The sequence below is a fragment of the Lonchura striata genome, chromosome 3 (assembly GCF_050655825.1).
Source record: "Lonchura striata isolate lonStrDom1 chromosome 3, ASM5065582v1, whole genome shotgun sequence".
NCBI classification, from domain to species: Eukaryota; Metazoa; Chordata; class Aves; order Passeriformes; family Estrildidae; genus Lonchura; species Lonchura striata.
In genome coordinates this window covers 53,462,741-53,474,768 of record NC_140705.1, presented here as the reverse complement: position 1 = coordinate 53,474,768, position 12,028 = coordinate 53,462,741, and the positions used below count along the sequence as shown (strand labels likewise).

Below are 12,028 nucleotides of genomic sequence, written 5' to 3'. Positions count from 1 at the left end.
AATTTAGGGTTTATCCTATGCCTTTCATGAGTATGCCTGTATCTAACAACTCCCCTTTGCCAAGTGGAATGGAACAGATACATTCCTCCCTTCAAAGACATCCAGATGTAGGTGATTTAATAAGGAAAGGATAGAGCACATCAGACCTGGTTAAAAATTGTTAATTGCACACTTAAGATCAGAATTAAGTTCAACTCAATTCAGTAGGCTTTAAGCCAATGTTTCAGTCATGGACATATACCAGTGTGCAGAATAAAGTTCTTTGCTGTGCAGCTCAACCAGTGAAGAACACAGAGACTCACTGGTTTAACCAAGAAGACAGCAACTACTGGAATCAATATCTGCCTGTGAGAGAAGTGGATAACCAAATAAATGGAAAAATGTGAATTAAGTTAATTACTGGAATAATTACTTTTGCATTATATTTTCAGTGCAGACATGTTCTCCCAAAGAAACATTATAAAATTCCTTTGCAAGTGATAAATTGCTAACTCATGCTCTGTTCACCCATCAAAAAGCACCCAGTTAGAATCAGTTTAAAAATACAGCACCATTTCTTTTAATATCACTTTATCTGCTCCTGCTAGATTTTAAAAGAACAAACAGCCATGCAAATGATACAGCACCAATGATACAAGTACAATTACAAATACAAAATACTTGCCATTTTTCCTAGAACCAAAAATTATTTCCCATCTGATAACTCTTGATAATCTGCGACTCTCTTAGATTCAAGGTTATAGCTTTCTAAAGTGTATCTATAGGATATTTTCACTGAAAGATGATTTTTAAAATTTTTGCAACTGGCATTGGAAATTTTCTGAGAACAGAAACAAACTATATATATCTATAAGCAGGACTCAAAAACAACTGTATTAACAATTTTGTATGTGAACATTACTTTGTTTACGGGAACAGAAGAAAGTAATTTTGTACTTATTTACACAAAAATAAATAATTAAAAAGTGGAACAGAAAAAATAACAGAGGGATAAATATTGAGGCTAAAATTTCATTTGCAGAGCAACTGTTGGAAACAAATTGTGAAAAAAAAATGCAGTTGTACTGTGGTACACATTGGCTTTCCCTCTCATCATTTTAAGTGACTGAAAGAGCTGCATTTTCAGCTACAGGTGTTACATTTGTCTTGCTCTTTCAATTACAGATTCTCATTCTCAAGTCCACCACATCTCTTCCACACCTTCAATTAGAACAAATGACTGGTCCGTGATTCATGTGCTTGAACTTGAGTAAAATAGTAAAGATCTCTAAAAGAAGAACTAGGCATAAACAGGGGCAGAGGTGACCCTGTAACACTGAGGGTCACCTCTTAAGGGATTAAATTAAATTCTGGCTAAAATCATTATCATTTGACATCCTGGTTTATACACAGAGACTGAAAATGCATCTCAAAGAAAAGTGGTTTATGACTTCACTGAGTCTGTGATTTTTCCAAATATTCTCCTCTCTGTTCAAAAGTGACATGGGAACATATTTCAAGCATGCAAACCTGTCTGAAAGTACTAAGTGCCTACCTGATAAACTCTTTCATTTCTTGTTTTACTTGGTAGAATATTCTTTATTAAAGTGAACCTTGTGTACATTTATATAGGACCATGTAAGATGAGCTTTTAAAACTTGCAAATAGATTCTCTCCACGTTTTTCAATTGTACCAAAACACTGAAGGCAGATTTGCCAATCAACCAAAGGGGGTTTTTCTTTCTGACATGTTACATATGGAACGCCACCTGATCTTACTTACTTCTCCATTTTCCAGAGGGTGAATTTTGGAATAATAAGAAGTGCATATGACTTCATCATCTTTTATGTAGGATGGGGTTCCAGGCCGGGGATGAATGTTGTAGCGTGTCAGGCACTCGCTGTCTGTGATGGCATAGTACTGCCACGGCTGATAGTCCACACCATCCAGTGAGCGCTCCAATATCCAGTTCCCAGGACGAGGGGAATTGGCTGCTTTCACAATAACATACGCGATCTGGAAAACCTGAAAAATGCAAGAATTGTTAAAATGCAACTACATACACAATTACAAATTCATTCCAATTTCTTCACAGTTGCCAAAATAAGTACTGTAAATATGCTAATGCTTGACTGGTCTTTCCTCTAGAAATGGTGAATGGCATTATGGCCTTGGATCACATAGAAACTCTAAAACCACATAAACAAATTCTCCACCGGCATTTCTGAAAAAAAAAATAGTTGCATTAGGCCAATAGAGACTTCAAAAATAGAAGAACAAAGCACTATAAGTTTCACACAGCTTAGTAGGTAACTGCTAAACTGCCATTTCAACCAAATGTTTGCAAGGTTTCTTTTCAAGTATTTTTCTATTTGTATGAGTGGTATTGTTTCTTTATGTGTATTTATAGACATACACTTTCCACAATGTTTAAGAGTTGCCAAACTATTACAACTCTATCTCTGTTAAAGAAAAATATAATTTTAAGCTATTGAAAGGTAATCACATCATGCTGAAATAATTCTTTAAAACATTCTTGTTTCAATCACACAACCACGCCATGTGACCATGAATAAGCTTTACAGGACAGAGACACATCAAATATCACTACAAACAGAATGCAAGCAGATAATCAATGCTCATTAAATCCATTTTACCTGCCTATTCAATTGATTTCAAGCTTTATTTCTATGTATATGCTTGCTAGAATTCAAACCACAAATATATTCACAATTGCAGAATGACACACATTACTGATGCAGGTCTGGTATGGTTTGGTTTTTAACCTACTAATAGCCATATGCTGCAGAGGTAGAACTGAAGCCAAGAAAAAGAAGCAGCTATTTCTGTTAGAAAAGCAGAACACATATCAAGTTAATATTTTTAAGATGCAGTGCTGTGAGTCTGAACAGGATGATGCCAGAGGGTATAATGACAGTGTTGATTTAATACTTAAAGCTTTTTGTATTGGATAGTCACTGTAAAGAAGCTGCAAGATTCAGACTTAGTCCACACAAAATCTCTTATGAATGCTTAGATGATCAGTAAAGCTACCGAAATAATATCCAGCAATGAACAATGAAAGAAACAGTAAGAAGATTTGAATTGGTGTTTATTATTCACCAGTATTACTGTAAAAGAGAAAATGTGTTAAGTGGCAGAGTACAGCAAGTATTCCTGAATACTTTATGATGGAGACAAGGAAAATGTTTCTCTCCAGTTATCCTTCCTGACTTTTGTGCAGATGCTGAGAATGTGGTAAGATTCACAATCACTTCAGTCAAGAAAATAAATCACTAGCAGCCAATGTTTTTAAGTGGAATAAAAAGTGGGTAAGGCAGTATTTCAACCTGAAGAACATGTCTGTAAGTGTACCTTCTTGGAGGATTATCTCAATATTTTTCTTCAAGAGCATTAAATAAGCACTCCAGAAAATGAAAAAAACTGTGTTTCATTCCATTGTTCCAACAGGAATCATACAATCACTTGTCCCCTTTTAGAAATCCTCTTTCCCTCTCAACTCATTTACAGCTATATTCCACTGTGGCCACAAACAATTATAGTTTTAACTATGCTAGATCAGTGTCACTAATACTCTTTACCAAAAACAGAGACAAGCAAAACATTAAGATATCTCTCTGAACTGTTTGCCCCCTAGTTAAGCTCTTAGAAATGTAAGAAATACAGACTAGAAATTACATTCCAGAGTGCTTTCAAATACATTTTTTTTAATTTTACATAAGCAACTTACCTCAAATTCTCAGAAAAAGACTGTCCCTTATGTTGACTAGGTAACAACTGAGGTCAAACACATTGCTAGGGCTTCTACCATGGAATATCGGTGGTTTAGGACGTATCTCACAAAAAATACATAACCACATAACACTTCCTTTCTGGAAGTCCTAAAATTTGCAAAACTTCATGTAAGATTCATTGTAAAATACAGCAAAAAAAAACCATTTAGCTCTGCAAATTTCTGGATGCATTGTTTCTGTGAGGCCAAGAGGTGTAATCAACAGGAAGTCTTTTTCTGTGTGCTTGTTTTGAAATACTAGGCAGTGTGGGAGAGTGAAACTTTCTACAGTGACTTTTCAAATTGAAGCCCTCTTCCAATAACATTTACTGTACATTTTGCTGAGGATGTGTTTGAAGTCTTGTTTTTTGCCTTCAGATAGTGCACTGCTTGACTGCAATGAAATATATATACCTTTGGTTTTTATTATTTTTAGCATGCTTTGTAAATGAAACTGCAAAAAACCAAAAAGAAAAGCAGTGGAGAGTAAAGAGCATACTGCACATACAGTGAAATGGATGTAATTTCTCTTAATCTAAATCTTACAAGAAAAATAACTTCTCAATGTAAATAAAAGAATGCACATGAAGAGCTGGTGGTTTTAACTACTATTCCGTTGCAGTTTTCAACCTGATTCAGACTACTACTGTCCCAGCCTCTAAGAGTTCCTTCTGTCACATCACTAAGCTATCTGCAACTGTACTAACTTCCTGGACAGAGAAACAGAGCTGGAACTACCAGAGTTTTTAAATATTGGTATACTGTTAATGCTAACTACAGACAAAGGAAGATGCATCAATAGCATCATGCATCAAAAATATAGCCTGGTTGATATTATTCCTGATCTTTCTAAGGCTAGGCTGAAGACAGTACAGGATGCTAATCCATGCTTCTTAAAAACACCTTTCCTTTGGGAGACAGCTAGAACTTTAGTATGACATGAGAAGATGGTTGCCCCAGCTCAGTCAGCTCCACCAGGCACTACCAGCTCACCACAGTGCTGTGAGGCAGAGAGCAATCATGGTGCATGCCATGTTTTACTGCGCTTTCTCAGCAAGCAATGACAACAGACTCAAATTAATAGCAGCTGTATGATTATTCTCAAAGCAAATCAATGTAATGGAAGCAATGCTGACTTTCCAATCACTTGGAAAACTGTCCTTCTCCAGATAAAAGAGTAACTTTTCTTTTACTGTGGATTTGTTTAGCAAATACAAAACCAGTAAATACTTAGTGGCATGAGAAATCTACTAAACTGTAATGTATCACTGAGTTTTGTTGCATTTGTTTTCACAGTCAAAAACAGTGACATGGTTCAGTATTCTCAAGCCAACCTTCCTAGTACATCATAACACTAAGCTTCTACTCCCCCAGGGTAATCAATGGAGCAGCTTGGTTTACTTCTTCAGATGGCATCAATAAATCAACACATGTCAATTGACAGTAACTGCACCACCTTAAAGCACATCTGGATTTGTACAAGTCCAATAGAATGCAACTTAGGTCCCCTAGCTTGCCTATACAAATGGGAAAATGGAGCAATACCAAGCTGCCTGGTAGTATGCAAAATATCATTAACACAGCTGCCAAAGCACAGGTGGTGCTTTTTTCTACTTGTTCCTGCTCATGTGACCATAGCTGTATAATTATGGGAGTGGGAGCAAAATAGTCTAAATACTCCTTTAAACCTTTCCCAAATTATAGGCAACATAATCCTCAAGATGAGAAACAAAATGAGTCTTGGGTCTCATTTTCACTGGTAATTGTCTCAGCAGTGAGAACTATGAAGCACATAGTGTAGGAACACTTATGTAAGTAATAGCACTGTACCTTCTTGTGAATGCCTCATAAGACACAGAAAAGTGCATCCTACTATAAAGGATAATTTGCTACACTAATATTATTCAGATAGAGCTGAAGTGAATCATTAATCTACATAGGGTTAACTACTGAAGCAGGAAATCTCATTGTGTCCGACTCCCACTTGTGCTTCTATTAAAAAAAAAAAAATCCTTCAGTTACAAAGCATTCATGTAAATCAGAATATCAGCAGAGAAAAAAATGGTACCACATAATACCACAGAAGTATTTCCATTTCATTTTCTCAACAGAAAAATTTATTTGCTCTAATGGAGGCTTCCATCAACAATCTGTTGTAAGCTCTGTATCTACTTGTTTACTGTAATTATGTAAATTTGCTGATTATTATTGCAGTTCAGTGTCAGGACATAAGCAAGGACTAGTTTCCTTACAGGCTGGTATAAATACTGTCACACCACATGACCTGTACCATGACACAGATTTATTTAAGCAGTTATTTAAAAGTGCTAATAGGGGTAGAAAAAGCATTGCAGATCCCCCTTGTCCCAGTGTGAAATCCATTCAGAGGAGTCGAGGCTACCTCAGAGCATCCTTAGGTTAAAGGGGGTTATTAGCTACAGAAGAGAATCAGGGGAAATTCCATGCAGAATTTATTATGGGATGTGTTAAGGGGATTGTATAAATGGATGAGACTTACAGTGGAACCATTTAGGGAAAGAAATAGAGTTAGAGAAAGGGAGGGATCAAGGTGGATCAAGAAGGAACAAGTGTAAGATAAAGGGAAAAGGAGATGAAAGGAACCAGTTGACTACAACTAGCTAGCTGATCAGCATGTTAATCCTGACCTCAATCACTGAATTCTACCCTATTTTCTCACAAAATACTTTTTCTAAATATCTTCTTTAGGTGTACTCTCTCTTTTTAGTGGGTATGTGTGAATAAGAGTTAACTTCAAGCTCAGGAAGCGTAAGAGATCTAAATACCAGCAACTAGAATGGGCCTGTAAATCTCCAAGACCTTCAAAAGATTATCTAAGGCTAGCTACTCAAGCACTGCATGCCTTGGTTGCATCCATAGATATATACGCCCCTAGCAAACATTTATCCTGATCAGCTGGAGGGGAAGAAGAGGGTGAAGCAGACTGTGCTGTGTATGTGTTCATGTGAGTGCTGACAGGGCACGGCGGTCTATTTGTTGCAGTGCGCAGTCATGTGTGTGTTTTACTCTCTCAGGAGTATTGGCTCTGCCTTGCTACAGTCCAAATTTGAAAACAGACATAGGAGCCTGAACTTCTAATACCACTGTTGACCAAGAATCAGAAATCACATATCTACAGATTCTCAATGCAAAAGTGCTCCTCAGTCATTAACTTCTATCTTGATACTCACATACAAAAGCTATTGTTATATATGCAGAATATCATACATCTTAAATACCACATTTTCATTGTTTCTCATTTTGGATTGGTCTCTCCTAAAGGTTTAAGACATGAAACAGTCCAAATTCAACTACTCATGAATTGAATCAGAGATTGTGCGATTTTGAGAAACAGTTCCTTGTGTTCTCAGAGGCCATTTTATGAGGTCAGCAATATTTCAGTTAATGGATACTGTTATGGATTATTGTTTGGGTCTACTATGTAGACAGTTTTGACGCAAGAATTTTTATACAATCGCCTATTTAAGAAAAACTGCTCTTCTATTAGTTTCACATCCAACTCTGACAGAGAAAAAGCCTTCTTTAGAAATTAAATGTCTTTCCAGAGTCCTCAAGTGGCCATCTAGCACATATTTTACACTGTCCTTAGAGACAGTAGCCATGATTTCAAATTTTCTGCTCACAGTTAGAACTTCTGTAATTGAAAATGTTGGCATGGGTGGAAAAAAAATTATGCTTAGCAGGATTCCACTAATATCAGCTTAGAGAGCTGAACATCTCCCACCATGCAGTTTGCCTTTAATGACAATGTTGCTCCTGTTCCTCTCAGCTGCTTTCAACTGAAATTCTGCTACCAGATGGAGAACTTGGGCTTAAAGAAACACACGCTTGATTCCAACACAGATTTTTTTTTTTTTTTCCCAGTGTTGAAAGCAATTTTAGAAGAGCTTCATTGGTCCAGAAAAATTTTAACTACAAAAAGTTGCAGCTACAAATGTCATGCAAATTAAGGTGTCCACTGCACTTGATGGGTAAAACTGAGAAAGATTTTATCATAGATAATCTTGAAAAGCGCTAAGGTGGGTGTCTCCAAACCAGTTACAAATGAATCTTTTCTAGTTAGGCAAAAATTCGCTTTTGTACACTGCTCAATCCTATTCAGTTAATGCCTGCAGAACATGAGTCTTAAAAAATATATAAAAATACCTGATCTTAGAATAAGCTCATCTTTCTCCCTTCCATGAATGTAACTGCTGGAGAGGCACAATTTCTTTTAAGAACACTTTCTTCTCTGTGACAAAAAACCACATCGTTCTAATACTACTCAACTTTTGTTCATGTTCTAAGAGGTCATTAAAAAAAAAAACAAACGAAAGCAAAGTCTATTGAAAGAATGCACTTTATACAATGTCAAATTCTAAAGTACTCAAGTTGTCCAGCTGTTGAATATCTGAGACACATTAAGCCAAATGGATGGAGTCAGAATCTATAAAGTTTATGTCAATGTCAATTTTTTTCTTTGTAATTTTCTCAGTTGGCTTTCTCCATTATCAACTGTTCAGCTGTTTGTGAAGGCCTCAAAAAGAATAACTGCTTTCTCTTGACTATTTTTGCTGCTCATCATTGGCCTGAATAGAGGCCTGAAGTTAATAATATCTTTTCACAATACTTTCAAATAATAGCAGAAAGCAATTTACTTTCTAAAGTTTATCACTTCTTTCCATGAAGAAAGACTATTTTGAGAAAAGGAAAATTGATGAAAATGCCAATATCCAAACTCTTCTTAAAACCTGGACAAGAGAGGAGGACAGAAATGGTTGTACCTCTATTTTGGTACTTAAAACACACAAAAAGAAAAAATCCTTTTTTAAAAATTTTCTCAATCCAAGAACTGATGCTCAGCCTGTGTCTGTTAGCATTGAGATTACTCAGAGTGAAGTGCTCTTATTTCCTTCAGCGATGTTTCCATGGAGTGTCCTCTTACGAGCTCTCACTTACTCATACCAAATCTGTATATTTTAATGTGCCTATCACAACACAAGTGCTATTTCAAAACCAGCATCAGCTGCAAAACTTAATTTTTCAAGTAAGCTTCTTATTCGTCATAAACTATTTAAAAACAACATATTTCTTCAATATCAATAACAAAATCTGCTCAAGACTGAGAATCCTACGAACCCCTCACTTATCACATCACCATTCTCCCAAGCCCCACATTTTTTCTTTAGAACCAAGACACCTAACAGCACAAAATCAGAACACAACCTCATATTCATGTAAGAATGAATGTGTCACTGGATTCAAAGGAGAATAGCTCTCTTCCTTAAAACCAAAATCATCAAAGTGGAATGTATATGTATTACAGTCATCCGGGGAAAATACAAGGCAAGTTACCTCAAAAAGAAAATGTACAAATTCTCAACACTCTTCAAAATCTTTGTGTGTTATGAACTGAAGCTGGAAGGATTTCCTCACTTAGAAATTTATCTGACTAAGCAAAAAGCAATAAATTTATCGTCTGATTTAGTGGTGAGCATAAACAACTGGGCAAAAATAATCCTATGGATATTTATTGTTAATACAACTCTTTAACCCAACTTACAGCACTTTGTTTGGTGGGTACTACAATTCATCTTACATTGCAATAATGGGTTCTTAGCATTTCAGGATGCATTTGAGACAACTTCCTCCATGTACTATTGAATGATTCATGAAAAACTTTCTCTTTTTAATGCTGTGGGAAAGTCAGCTTGAGCATCTTCATCTTCAAACATTTGTTTGTTAGAACACCCAGAAGTTCATACAGCAGCCTCTTCAGGAATTATGGCTGGCATAGGGGTGCAGTCTCATCCCTTAACTGGGGAAAAAGATAATTTTATTTTCCTTAGTTTTTTGTCTGAGTGACATCAGTGGGGAAAGTTTTATTCTGAGACAAAAAGGGAGCCCTGGGAAAAATCTGTTACTTATTAGTGTGTGAATATTCTTGCCTTCCCGCAAATGAAAATCAAGGTGGAAAGATACATAATCTAAAGTAAATATGCTAGTAGCATATAAAATAGGTAGTTCTTAAAAATGTTTACTGTAATGTCAAAATATTTGCTACAATTCTGTTTGTTTTCATGATAACAAATAGGTTTTTCTAGGTATATTTGCTATAAATCCTTACTGGTATATTTATATGCATTTTTTTCTTGTTTTTCTTTTTGAATTTTTAAACACTCTTTATAATCTGACTTCAAGTCCAACAGTCTTACTTTTAAAAGATTTTAAAGTTACATACTAATTAATAATGTAAAGTAATTTAAAAGTTAAAATAATTTAAAAGAATGTCAGTAATATACCTAAATTACTACTTTTTTTACCCTATAGATAACTATTTAGTTCATTACCAGCAAATTATAAAACCAAAGAACTTAAGGGAATCACTAAAATGTTAAGATTCAAGCCTATGAAGGTAATGAAAAAAAGAAATAAGAAAATAATGAGTATTGCAACTAACCTACCTGTCTAAAATTTGGCTGTGGACTTTATTAAAACAGAACACCTAATTCCTTTTTCTCTTTTAATTGATTCAACTGCAATTTTCATGGTTTTAGTTGCATCTCTTTTGAGCTGTCACTTCAACACTTCCTTTACTGCTTAGGGGTAACTGAGCCGGAAAGCTGGCTCAGTTTTTAAATAATTTGTCTTCTGAATTCTCAAATATCTACGTAACTTCAGAACTGAATGATTCATGAGGAAGAAGTAGTAAAAACAAATATTGAGGATGACAGGTCTGTGTTGCAGGCTTGGATTGTAGCTCACAGATCAGTACCATACACTTGGAGTTTTTACAATGTTGAAGCCAACATGGAGTGCTGGCTGACCCCTCCCCCAAGCTGGCAATAAGACCTCACGCAGGCAAGCCAAATCAGTAAATTGATCCGGCAGAAACCATACGCCAAAAAACAAAACAAGACATAATTTCCAGTACCTGAGTACATCTGGTTTCCTGCATGGCAACACAAATACTAGTGCCAGCACAAAAAGTACAGAAACATCTCCCTTTCAGCAGGAAGCGGAAGAGCGGCAATCAGGGAATTGCAATGTGATAGTCTCAACATACTTTCAGTTTTTCAACTTTTTTCTCTTTAGACAAATATTTTTGAAGATGAACTGTTGTCTGTTGAAGTAAAGTCCAAATTTGGACTAAACATTTCTGTTAAACTACTTTCTGGTTTGGGGACAAAGAGAAGTTTTAAGACTTACCTTTACAAAAGAAGTTTTGAAAGCATTTTAAGCCCACAGTTATTGGTAAAAGAAGGATGAAAAATATTAATTGAATACCTAAACAAAATGTTTGCACATATATAGAAATTTAGCAAATAAATACCAAATGGCATTTCATTTTGCTAAACTGGTTCTTATATTCCAAGACTAAACAGTATAGTTAACCTTCTCTTAATTCCTTTAGCTGTTCTGATATTTGCTATGAGCAGGTATTCAACAGAAAGCTAGCTGTAATTTTTTTCCCCAATGTAAAATGTACTTGATATTCCAGAGAAGAGAAAATATAACATTAAACTAAATATCATATTGCTATATGAATATGCAGCTAATGTGTAAAGACTATTTTAATATGCCTTTGTTGCTCAATATGTTTTGATTCCTTAGCCACTGTCCAGTCAACTGTCAGAAGTTAAAACAAAGAACTACAGTTTTGTATTAAAAGAAGCAATGTTGTCAAATGTCTTACGATTTACGTCTTATTTCACTATGGCTGTAAGATTACCTTCAGTAAGTCTGTAAAGGATTAGTTGAACTGGATCTTATTGTAGGGTTCAACTGTATAAACATCCAAAGAATGAGTTCCACTAGTAATTTGAAACAGGGAGATTATTCCAGACTCCAAAAATGCAACAACTTTGAAATGGCCAGGACTCACAGGACTGGTTATTTCTTCTTTAAGAAAAAAAATATTAATTAGGCAGGGATGCAGATTTAGTTAATTCATGGGTCTCTGCCACCAGTTTGCTGCCACCAGTTTCCTGTAATAATGCCATTGGAAGGAATGGTGACTGCAGTGACTTCTACTTAGAACACAATTTCTTTGACTCCCTCCTCCCTTCCTACAGAAGAAGGGTAGGGGACAGGATGAAAAGAGAAGGGGAAAGAGCTGGATGCTATCAGAGCTTAGGGAACTTAAAACCGATGAAGTGAAAGTGTTTTAGAGAGAAACAGCTACATAGATTAATCAGTTATTCTTGCTCTTGCAGCTTATAAGGCCCTGTAGAGTG

At 35.6% G+C, this 12,028-nt stretch overlaps 1 protein-coding gene across 3 annotated transcripts in view; it reads right to left on the bottom strand.

Moving 5' to 3' along the window:
* The window catches only part of LAMA2 (laminin subunit alpha 2), a 334,791-nt gene that overhangs the window by 234,954 nt on the left and 87,809 nt on the right, over positions 1-12,028 (bottom strand). For all 3 annotated transcript variants that reach the window (XM_077782207.2, XM_085576525.1, XM_077782208.2), the window contains exon 4: positions 1,763-2,005. In XM_077782207.2, coding sequence (XP_077638333.2) covers positions 1,763-2,005 — 243 coding nt within the window. The remainder of the gene's footprint in view (positions 1-1,762; positions 2,006-12,028) is intronic.